This window comes from Gymnogyps californianus, chromosome 1 (genome assembly GCF_018139145.2).
Source record: "Gymnogyps californianus isolate 813 chromosome 1, ASM1813914v2, whole genome shotgun sequence".
NCBI classification, from domain to species: Eukaryota; Metazoa; Chordata; class Aves; order Accipitriformes; family Cathartidae; genus Gymnogyps; species Gymnogyps californianus.
The window spans coordinates 136,494,105-136,506,953 of NC_059471.1; the positions used below are offsets into that span (position 1 = coordinate 136,494,105).

A 12,849-nucleotide genomic window follows, 5' to 3' on the forward strand; every position below is an offset into this window, starting at 1 on the left:
TTGCCACAGGTAACAGAGAGTGGAAAGAGTTTCCTCCCACCTGGACGCTTTGCATTAGGTCTGACTACAATTAGGAGAAAGCACCAGTAGATAATGTTTGGACGGGGGGATATTCTAGTTCATAACACACTCAAGGCTCCATCCTGCTTCTGTATCAGTCAGCCACACGTCTTGGTTATCACAGAGCGTACTCAGCAGTCTCTGGCCCATTATAACTGGGAAGAAGTCTGGCTCCTCCTTACCCTGCCAGTGGCTTTTGCTGTAATTAGCCATTCATGCTGCAACCGATCGCGTGCTCTAGCTCCCAGAATGACTAAGATCAACTAACACAGATGTGCAAGGACAAGAAATTAAATATTTATAAACAGTTGTATTTATTCTGTTTATTACCAATAACTAAAGGTCCTTGTCCTTAGAGAGAACTAACTAACCAGGAAATTTTGGATGTTAAAGTGCAGACATTTCTGAGTTATTCCTGAGCATAAAAACATATGAAAATGTTTACAAGGGGAAATATCTATATTTTTTCACCATTGTTTAACTCAAAAATTGCAAAGAAGTTTGCTTAAAGTTTCCAGGAGGAAAAATCATCTTGGGTCGAAGTAATGCGTGGAAAAAATCAATCCTAAAGGAGACTTTTTCAACAAAGTATCATCATGTGCAGAAGGGGATAAGGTAGTAGAGGCTGCAACACATAGCCAGATCCTAAGGTGAGTTGAAACAATTGAGAGGGAGATGATGGCAGGTGAGGGCTTCTTTATGTCAACTTAATGGCATCACAGAGGGCAGGGTTCAGATCCATAAACATATCCATAAAAGAGATCCCCAAATCTGCCATTATATAAAATACCTCATATACACTTACATATTTATATATTTACATAAATCCACCATTATATAAAATCCCATATGTTCATTTATAAATATATTATAAATTATATCTATAAACCAATATAGCTATTTCTCTCTATATAGATAAACCACACATGGTATTCACTTTTTTTGTTGTAAAATGCATTCTCTTTCAGATGTTTTGAGAATAGTGGCTTGTTAAAACAGGAGTTGTCACATACAATATTTAACAGATGTCTGGTTTTAGATAACATGCCATTGACAAGCTGTGGTTCTCTCCTGAATACTTTTATGCCCTAAAGCTTGGGTTTGCCTACATTATTTCTCTTCTTCCTCTTCCCTCACCCATACCATTCCCCTCTTCTCCTTCCCTGCCTCTCCAGGGTCTACTCATGAGGCAGCTACAGGGCTGAGGGGTACACGGCAATTTTCATTTGCATCTGGTGTGAAGAACCTGGCCTCTGACTTACTCCCTAGCATCCCTGTGTGCTGCTTCCTCTCAGGTTCATTTCCCTGAGGACAGCTGAAGCTGGATTGTGTCCCAGGGCTGCAAGACTGAGTTATTTGGTGATTATTTGCACCTCTGTCCTCCTGGGTTCTGTTGAGTCATAGGGATACTCCTTGGAGTTTATAACAAACACACTATAGAATGAGAAAGAAGGCATGTATATATTTCACTTTGGAATTCTCTATCAGATGCTTGATATTTGTCCTTGGCTAATTCATCTGTAGTGTATTCCTTTATCCCAGTGTTTGACCTTCTCCTGCTGGAGCAGTGGATGAGTGTAAGTGGAGGCATGGAGATGAATGTGATCAAACGATCTCAGTGAAAGCTGAGAGGAGGCAACAGAGGATTCCTTACAAAGCAGAATTATACCAAAAATGCCTAGTTGTTGGGTTTGCTCTCTGTATCCATTTATACAGGCCAGATACTGTACTCAGAATTTCAAACATATTTTCATAAGTATCAGAGCAACTTTGGACAACGGAGTTACATTTTCTCTTGAGCAAAGTGCAATCAAGATGCCAAAGGGACCAGACTTCCAAATTATAACTACTGAGGACAATGGCACAGTGCCAAACATGTTAAAATGAAAATAAATTATTAATTATATTTTATTTGAACAAACTCAGTGCTTCAAAGTTTCTTTCTTGACTCGTACCTTCCAGATAGCACAAAACACTCTAATGCTACATCTCAAATGACTTACAGTGGTCACACTCACCTCAGATCCTAAATCAGAGAGTCTTTTAATGATATGCAAATGATGGCTCAAGTCACTAAGATGTCAGCAATCCACACTTGCAGATAATAAAAAGTGCATACAGTTTCTCTCTGATAGACATTGCATCTTGAGAGAGGCATTTCTGTGAAGCAGCAGAGCCAGCTCCTGGATCCCACGTAGGATGGAATCAGGAACTGCTGTCTCCCTGACATGATGGTGTGGTTACCGAATACATAACTGGTGGTATCTTGTCACTTCAAGAAAGAATTGCTCCCAGTTCCACCTGGGTTTCCACCAACATACTTATCTTCTCTAGTGTGGAAAAGCAAACTGTGGAGCAACCTTGAAAAAGTGCTGATCTCTGCCATAGTTTAGCAGCAATTTAAGTAATCGTGAAAAACAGCAAGCACATATGAACACATAGATGATATACACATGGTGGGCACCAGCTTTACAAAATTAGAATACTATTGACTTTAATAGAGTTGCTCCTACTTTACATGGGTTTGAAAGATGACCAAATGTCTGGCAGTGCACACCACTAGTGACATCAGTCGCTCCAGCAGCGTGATGCATGCAGAGGAAGTACGCATATGCTATTTAAAAAACTAGAGAATGTGCTGGTTAAAGAAATGGTATGAAAGGTGGGAGACTGAGAAATAATTCCCAAGTGTGCCCTAGATTTCCTTAGAAAGTGCAGACAACTCAATACCTGCATGCCACAACTCTCCATAAGTAAAATAGGAATAACAATTCTCCGTTCCACTGTCTCTTTCAGCTGACCTAGAAGTTCTTATAGGCTGAAGGTTCTATTCTGTTGTATATGCGTGTGGATTTTAATTTAAGCATAGCTGGGAATGCTGTATATGTGATTCAACATTATGTAACATTCAGTCATGAACTAAGTAATCTAAAAAGATATTCCTACAGTTTTCTATTGTAAAGGGTAATTTACTTCTATGAGAAAATACACATTTATATTTTGGAATCTACATATTTTTACTACATTGGAAACATTAATGAGCAATTTTATTTTCAGGAGGAGTTAGACCAGATGGTTGTGCTGCCATTGAGAAGGACCTTAACAGGCTGGAGAAATGGTCCAAGAGGAATCTCACAAAGTTCAGCAGAGGAAAACGCAAAGTCTTGCACCTGCAGAGGAATAACTCCAATCACCAGTAGACACTAGGAACTGACTAGCTGGGAAGCAACTTTACAAAAAAGGGCCTGGGCATCCTGGTGAACAGCACGTTGAACATGAACGAGCAATGTGCCATAGCTACAAAGAAGGCCAATAGCCTTCTGGGGTGCATTAGGAAGACCATTGCCAGCAGGTCAAGAGAGGGGATCCTTCCCCTCTACTCAGCACTACTGTGACCACACCTGGAGTGCTCTTTCCAGTTCTATGCTCCCCAGGAGAAGAAAGACATGGACATACTGAAGGGAATCCAGTGAAGACCCACTAAGATGATTAAGGGATTGGAGGAACTGAAGTACAAGGAGAATCTGAGAGAGCTGGGATTGTTGTACCACAAGAAGAGAAGGGTCAGGGGGTTCTTACCAATGTGTTCAAATACCTCTTGGGTGGATTAAAGAATACAGAGCTAGACTCTTCTCAAGGGTGCCCAGTGAAAGGACAAGAGGCAACAGGCACAAACTGAAATATAGGAAATGCAATTTAAACATAAGAAAAAACTTTTTTACTGTAAGGGTGATCAAATACTGGAACAGGTTGCACGGAGAGGTTGTAGAGTCTCCACCCCTGGAAATATTCCAAACCCAGCTGGACAACTGGACAAGTCCCTGAGCAACCTGCTCTAGCTGACCCTGTTTTGAGCGGAGGCTTAGACTAGATGATCTCCAGAGGTCCCTTCCAACCTTAGCTATTCTGTGATTCTGTGGCTGGATGATTTCTATGCACTTTTCTCAGCTGGGAACACTGGACTCTCACAGTGTAAGTATTAACAGATACTAGGACTCATCATTATTGCTATGCTGGTAATGTGGTAGTCTCATTGCCCTGTTGTCTTGCATGTAATTTCTGCAAACTACAAATGTTTTGCGTTTTTTCCCCCTTTATCATGCCAATTTATGACATACAGTCATATTATATATGGTGATTGGTCCTGTGTAAAGCTATGGTTATTGCAGAAAGGGAAAGGGAATTCAGAAAACTTACTCATTTCCATGTATTCTGGAGTCAGCCCAGTGAAAGGTTCCAAGATGTAGTCAAGATCCCATTGCTGAGGGTCCTTTGATTTGTTGGTGTCCATTTCTTTTGGCTCAGTTCTTTCATCCTTCAGCTTCCTGAAGAGCTTCTTTAGCTTCCTGAGGAACAAAAGTTCAGATTAAACCAAGTCTTTTTTTTTTCCCTACAAGATTTGACCCAAGTTTTTGCGCAGCAACACAAAATGTATATCACATTACTTTGGTGCCCCATAGGCTTAGTTTACACCATCCTCTGAAGTTCTGTTGCTGCTTATTGCCAGGCGATGGGCTGCTGGGAGCAGCTGTCCCTGTGTTCCTGTGTCGAGAGGAAAGTTACAACAGCATAATGCTGTTAAAATGGAGTTGAACCCAGTACTTTTAAACAATTGTTTCTCTCTAGGTACATGTTGAATGGGCATCTTCCTGAAGCTCAAACACCTTGGATCTAAATAATATTAGTAATAAGTAATACTCTCAAAAACAGCACACTGAGCATCTCTCCCTTAAGAAAGAAAGAAAGAAAGAAAGAAAAAAAGTACCAGAAGGTAAAGTGATACCTTCATACCACATATCTAGCATAGGTGCACTTTTCTCTCACCATGAAACTTGGGAACTTCCAATATAGTAAACTTTTAAGGTCAAAATTACTGCACATATTGCCAAACAAAAAGGGTGCAAGAATGTACTGATTCCTAAACCTGGTGGACTTGTGAACGTTTTAGCAGAAAAACTGCCTGTTGTTCAAAGCAAAAGGAAATGAGCACCTCTGCTAATAAATCTGCAGCACCAAAAAAAGAAGTGTCTCCAAGAGTCTGATAGGTCCAAAGCCATTTAGGACTCTAAAAATGAATATTATTGACTTAAAGACAGCCCTGTGACCACTAGAAAACACCTGCAGCTCTTTAGGTTTCAGTGCTCTCTTGTCACAAGCACACATACCTGAGTTTATCTAAATAGACAAAAAAAGATGTTGCTTGTGGAACGTTAAAGGGGAAGCACTCTTTTGTTTAACCAAAATGATGCTATAAATAATAAAAATAATAAAATATGTACCTGTGACATGTTAAGTATAAGCAATGTCTTAATTTTACTAATGGCCTTTCATCCCAGAGAAATGCAATTCCCTTGCTTCTACCTAACATGCAAACAGGGTTCAAACTAACGGAGAGAATCAGATTAATGAGAGAGTTTCAGCAAGGTCAGCAGAATTTGATCTCAGAGAGGTGTATCATTCCTGTCCTACATAAACAGAAATCCTACCTTAGTCACTTTGGATCCAGTAACAAATTATCGCTAGAAAAGTGTCACTTGGGATATATGCAGTAACGGCCTCTTCAGTACTCCACAATGCAGCCCATACTGGAACTCACTGGGGAAGAACTGGAACTCACTGGAACTTCTCTGCAAGTTTGTTCCCAAGCTACTGGAAACTACAGAATTCTATAACTACTAACGTCAAAATTGAAACATTTATTGAATGCTTATGTGAAAAATATATATTTCTGAAGTAATTTTTTTTCCTGAGAGTTTACTGATGATGTATAAGGCAAAGTATGCAGATCTATGTAGACCCTGAAAAACTTACTTCACCAGGAGTACAACTGTATAATCTTCCTTCAGAGATTTCTCATAAAAGTTGTAGAGGTTCTGAACTTTCCTTCAGATATGCCACAGTGTGTAGAAAGGTGGAACACTGAGCTAGCACACAACCACTGTTATGGTGAGACTTGGAAATTCCCAATTTCTGTCAGGAAATATTTCTGCTACCTGAAAAGTATACATCTTGCAAGACCAACTGTGCTGGTGAGTTTTCACTGCCTCTGAAGCAGAAAAGCAAAACCGTTTCCTACCATTTCTTGAGTAAATACAGATCCGTTATGTCTCCCAGCTCCCATAGATCAGAAGAGGTTGTATCAGAGGTTCTCATTTTGACCACGTTTTACAATAACATCATCCCTTTTGGCCAGACTATAAATTACTCACATAGCTGAGCAATTATTTGTGCAAGTATTTCTTTGGACCCCAGTAGGAACAGTAGTATCAATCACTGTCCCACTGAGATGGGGATACGAATTTCACAACACTGACAAATACATGAATTTCATAAGCAGTATAATCCCAGAGTAAAATGAATCCATCTCTAAAAGAAAAGTATTCCCAATGCCCCCCACAGATGACATTTTAAATGCATATGTATCAATATCTTCATGCTATTTTACACATTGAGAAATTCCCATGGAAAAATGCAATAGAATTAGATATTTCTTCAAAGTTAAGGAAGCGAAATACATTGAATTAGCAGAAAACATCAAGATTTATACTTATTGTGTGTCTTCATTTTGCAGATGAAATTTATCTTTCATAAATATGCACGACATTATTTTATAGTTCTTCACATATGTGCCATATGAGTGAAAATCCAGATTAATTCCAGTGATGTTTTGCCAGTATTATAAGCAGGGCTCTCCCATAAACTTTTCCCCCACAGCTTGTGATAAATCCTTTGAACTAGAGGTGTGTGGCCTGGAGACAGGAGTATATGGGGAAATGGTAGAGGTTTTCATTTGTACCTCCAGTTAAGCAGAACCACTTTCTCAGACCCTAACTTAAGTAGCAGGGCAAGGCTAGCTGGCAAATACACTAAAGGCTTTGCTGGGTAGGTTTATTGCTTTGTTCTTGAATATACACTGAGCCACACAGGAACACTGTGTCACCACATAGCACAAAGCTCTATAGCAGCCTGGAAATGACCACAGTGGCTGCAGAATTTCTACATCAACCAGTGTTTACAGGACCCATTCAATTTCATTACCAGTACGGAGGAAATGGGGATTGGCAGACACTCTTAAAATAGATCTAGATTGCATCAGGCCCTGTCAGTCCCAGGATCACAAAGCTGCGAATATCAACAGATCAACTCCAGCTTTTGTTCCAGGTGCAGCTAAGGTGTAGCTCATAAGTCTGATGGTAACATCCTCAGTACTTTGGCAATACCCAGATATATTGGGGCTAATCAAATACTTTTGGTACCTAGAACATTCCGTTGACACAGTTTTAATAAAAGGATGGGGAGATCTAAAATACTTCACAAGAAAGAATTAGATGGATCCTTACAAAGACATTTACCTTCTACATCATGCAAACTCAGCCATTTCAAGACACTAAAATTTCCTTTCCCCCTTCTGCTTTTATGGCAATCAAGGGAACTTGTCTGTGACAGAGGTGATGTAGTATTCAGAGGGTAGGAGACTGGGGGCAGGGTTTAAAACAATCAAAGAATTCCCAGGATGCTCTTCCAGCATATCCCAATTAATTTCCTAATGTGAGGGACTCTCAGAGGACAGTGAACAATAAGTTCAAGACAGTGCTGATTTCTGTTCCAATAAAATGATATGAGCTATAAATGTCCCTCACATTTCTGTGGGCAGATGAGATTGAAGAGCATCTCGCTGTCAGTGTGCAGCAGCTTAGATAAAATTTGGGTGTGTTTAGATTTGAAGTCTGTGCATGTGTGATCTAATCCTCTGGTTATAGCACCACAGAGTCGAGTTATGGAGTTTAATGAATAGACATAACTCCGCTGAGAACCCAGTAACTAAAACAATAGTTGTTGTTTTTAATGTTTATTTGGGAATACACTAAATCCAGGGCTCAGTTACTCGGAATAATTTTTAATTTTTCATCTGGCTATCTATAAGCCAGGCATGAGGAGTGGCACTTTTAACCATTTTGAGTCAAGCTTTGAAGAATGTTCTTATTTTTATTTTTATGTAATTTTTAAAGGATCAACCAACTGAAAGCAAGCCAAACTAATTCTTTCGATTTTTCCACAAAAAATGTACCTTTGTGTCATATCCAAGCATGGGAAGTTTGAAACCAAGCAGAAATGTGTCAGAAAGTTAAAGGAACAGAGAACAGGTATTTGCACAGTGTTATTCTCCAGCTATACAGCAGTAGGGCAATGAAATGAGTTTTGCAGAAATCTATAGCTGCACATATGATTGTGTTATTAAAACTGAGTAAGCTTTTTAAATGCACTTTTGTGAAACCTGTTTTTTAATTACTCAGATCAACATTTTTAAACAAAGTTGACAGACAGTAATAATCAAGAGCTACTTCAGCTTCTGATTTCTGCATGCCAGGCAGCCCCACCAGTGAGAAAGAGATAGGTTTTCCCATTCAGGAGGAGTCTCCGAGAAGCTTTGTGCTGAAGAGGCACAAGCAGCAAAGTTTCATGACCCCACTAATAGCCATATGAATCTGGACAAACAGAAAAAACTGTAGAACTGTAGAATAGCCATTATTTCTGGTCCTTTTGCCAGTGAACACCAAAAAGCAAGATACCTTCTTAAGGAGGCTGAATAGCATGAAAGAAGAATGGATGTAGGCTCAGGGAGAAAGAAAATGAAGAACAGATTTTTGTCAGAAGGCTATATCTAGAGCAGTTAAAAATGATGCTGCAGTTTCTCACAAGGGATTGGCACCAAACTGTTGTGTTAGATAAGAGGTGGGAACATGGTTTAATTATGCTGTTCATAATTCCTAATATAACCAATAAGCATCGCATTAGGCAAGGTAATCAGCATCTGAAGAGAGCATAAAATCACTACAGGAAAATGTCCCACCTCTGAAAAACCCACAAGCTTTTGAGAAAAAAGATGAGGAAAAGAATAGAGAAATCAAAACCAAAGTGATCCTGGCTGGGCTGCAAGCACATGGTGCACTTACACGAAGCGTTCTTTTAAAAAAACAGACAGATGACTCAACAGTTGCTCCATTTATACGGTAAAAAGGAGTAGCAGTACTTGGGGGATCTAGGGGAAGACATGATGATGACTTGGGAAAAATGAGAAATTTGTGGAGTGAGACAGAGTGGAATGTATAGAGGCTGGAGAGGCAGGGCAGCTGGGGGGCAGGTTGAAATAGGACAGATGCAGGAAAATTATTTTGTTGGCACAAGTCTTCGTGTTTTTAGTGGCCGTGCAGTCCTCATGATGCATCTCCACCAGAGCTTGCCAGAAAGATTGGAACTCAGGATCAGTTTATCAATTTCTCAAGACTCTCAGTTAACAAATGCCCTTGGGTATTGCAAAGGCAGATCACCTGTGACAGTCACCAAGAACTGGATTTCTTATTGCAAGGCAGTACTTGCTAGAACAGAGGTGCAAACAGAGACTCTACATGAAAAGACAGAAAACCCCTAGAATCCAACTGCCAGGGATGAATGATTATTTGTATCAGGTGGTTTTTAAGGCTGTCCTTCCAGTTGATGCTTTTTCCTTTGTAGCATGACAGAAAAGGGTATAGGGAGAAAGCTAGACAAAAAAGACTATTAGGTTGAGTAGCTGGAGCACTGGTGTCTAGAGAAAAGGAAGTGCAGTGACTCAGACTCTTGTGTCCTTGCCTGTAATTTTGTTTGCTGCTTTGGGAAAGGAGCACTGAAGGTCCAGGCTTTTCTTCAGTCATATTCCTACGGTCTGTTCACATAAGGAGAGACCTTCTCATATTCACAGGTAGGGGGTACAAGAAAGAGGCAGGGGGAGAATGAAAGGACTTTAATCTCTCATTCTGTTCCACAAATTTATGGTATAGTCATGCTTCCTTGGCACGCTCAGACCTCCTGGATTCTATGGGAATTTCAGTTGTGTCTGGGGTTTATTGATTTCTCAAACAGAATGTCCTGGTTTTGGCTGGGATAGAGTTAATTTTCTTCCTAGTAGCTGGTATAATGTTGTGTTTTGGATTTAGTAGGAAAATAATGTTGATAACACACTAATGTTTTTAGTTGTTGCGAAGTAGTGTTTATACTAAGTCAAGGATTTTTCAGCTTCTTATGCCCAGCCAGCAAGAAGGCTGGAGGGCACAAGAAGTTGGGAGGGGACACAGCCAGGACAGCTGACCCAAACTGGCCAAAGGGATATTCCATACCATATGATGTCATGCCCAGTACATAAACTGGGGGGAGTTCACAGGGAGGGGCGTATCGCTGCTCAGGCACTGACTGAGCATCGGTCAGCGGGTGGTGAGCAATTGCATTGTGCATCTTTTGTCTTTCTTGGGTTATATTTCACTCTCTTTTTGTTATCTTCCTTTTCATTAATTTTTTATTGTTATTATTATTATTATATTTTATTTTTTATTTCAATTATTAAACTGTTCTTATCTCAACCCACGAGTTTTGCTTGTTATTGATTCTCCTCCCCATCCCACCGGGGGGGAGGAGTGAGTGAGCAGCTGCATGATGCCTAGTTGCTGGCTGGGGTTAAACCATGACACAGAAGAAAACAACAACCAAAAACAAGAAAGAAAAAAAAAAAGGCAAAAAAAAATTATTAAAGGTGAAAAGCAACATAAAAGATAATAGCTATGAAAGGGTGTCTTTAAATTGATTTTATTAACTCTTGGTATTCTCATCCAGCATAGTTAGGTGCATTTTGAAGTAAGTGATGGAAACTGATGTTGAATAAAAAGGCCAAAATCATAGCCCCACTAAACTCAATGGGAGTTTTGCCATTGACTTCAATAGGGCCAGGATTTCACCATAACGATTTATCACCAAGGTCAAAGACAGAGAGTAATAAAATAACCACACGGATTTTTTTCAATAAGTTCAGAAGAACAGAACTGAAGAAAAGGAGTCTTAAAGGAACTCTAGTTTAAGGCTCTCAAGCCCTGCATCCTTTTAGGGTCAATTCCTGTGGCAACAATAAAAGAATTGTGATATGTGACACATCTGAGTGAACTGTGGCATATTTACATCTGTTAAACTAGTGAATTCCAGCCCCACAGAACACACATTTCAATTCAAGAAGGGTTACTTTTCCATATTTCAAATGTTGTTGCATTTACCTAGCTGTTTTGATATTCTTGGGTGCAGAAATTGAAAAAGAAATCACAGAAAGATTTAGAAGACTGGCAAGTCACATCTGTTGTAGCTGTGCAGCAATTTCTCCAGAAAAGTTGAAGGAAAAAGGAAGGATGTGTCCCAATGACCCCAAACAATGCAGGGCTGCCATCTGAAGTTTTAATCCATAACTCCTCAGCCAGCACTAACCGTGGATAAGCCAGAACGAAGTCATTGAATGATGGTTCCCAATTGTGGCAACATTTGGGGCACTAGAGACATAACGGATGGCTGTTGCTTATAAACTCAGTCTATCATCTACTTAGTAGTATTTTTTTGAGGGAAAGAGACAGCAAATGGGAGTAAGGCTTTGTGATCTTCTGCAAAGCAATTAAAATGCCTTGGGTTTTATGGTGAATAAAATCAAAAAGTTTTCTGAAGATAATCCTGAAATCCCGAGATTTCAATAATGAAGAAAACTCTTTTATCTGGGTCATCATATAACTTAGCAGAGAGATACTTCCATGTTACAGACATATAGAGGACAGTTCCAGATTCTGAAGAACAAATCACCATTAATGATAGTCCCTTCTTCCTCTCCATATGGGTAAGGTTGATTGCAGCACTTGTACTCTGCCCTCAGTGAAAATACAGGGAGCCAATGGAAGAATCTATATTATTCACTCTGACTCTCATTCCCTCCAAAGAGGCATAAGACAAGGGGGAGAAAAAAATGCAGCTGCTGAAACTGGAGATAGAAAAGATTGATATATCTTTCTGCCACAGGATTGTTCATCACAGTGCGTAGCCTGTGCAAAAGTAGACACCGGAAAATAGAACAAGGGCCCGATGAAGACAGAGATATCCTGGGAAGGAAAATAAAAAACTTATCAGTAGAAAAAGGATGATCTAACAGAGGAGATGAGCTGACTGTAAGAGATTACCAAGGAAAACAGGTAGTAGAACAGAGAGAATAGGATACAGTAGGAAGCCAGATGAGAAGGCTGGAGGGCAGAGAGCGAGGGTATGTTTATCTATACATCTGTCACATCTCCTAACAGCATGTATAAACGTAGTAGATTATGTGTGAGACACAGACATGCCAGAACTACTACTTGTGCAACACATGCATGTTTGCAGTCCCTTTTGATCTGGATTTACATGTGTCCAGCAGACCTATGCACAGCCCTCTGAAAATCTGATCGATCAGTACTCAAAGTGTGTCTGTGTGCCTGTGTATGTGGGGCAGATGAGGTAGAACAGAGTATCATTAAGGTTCTAGTCCAAACCAGTAGAGTGGTCCATGCAGAAATAGAAGGCTAACTGATGTAATTAACTTAAGTGTTCAGTAAAGCACCATGCTTCTCCTGGTGCAAACAGGTCCAGTGAGAAGGACCGAGCCCTACAGACAGACACGTGATTCTCTTGAGAATGCAGACAAGCAAAGGAAAACCAGATGTGCCTATTTCAGGATGACAAGATAGCATTGTGACTAAAATGAGGTATTTCTCTGGGAACGAGAGGATGAAAGTACGTTTGTTTTTAAACAGTTATTCAGTTTTAAAAATTGAGGCCACCATAGATTGTTGGCAGAAGGGTGGGGAAGCAGAAATGAGGGAGAAAAATGGGATTAAATTGTCACATTCTTGCACCAAGAGTTGTCGTGAGGGAATTGAGAAATAATTTGACAGGAACTTTCTGTTTGGACTGGATTACCAT

General features: G+C 39.9%; 1 protein-coding gene across 1 annotated transcript in view; it reads right to left on the minus strand.

Annotated features, from left to right (window-relative positions):
• Nucleotides 1-12,849, minus strand: part of ANO2 (anoctamin 2) — a 205,885-nt gene that overhangs the window by 24,419 nt on the left and 168,617 nt on the right. Inside the window, exon 20 of the mRNA XM_050895205.1 lies at nucleotides 4,258-4,406. Within this exon, the coding sequence (XP_050751162.1) occupies nucleotides 4,258-4,406 (149 nt within the window). The remainder of the gene's footprint in view (nucleotides 1-4,257; nucleotides 4,407-12,849) is intronic.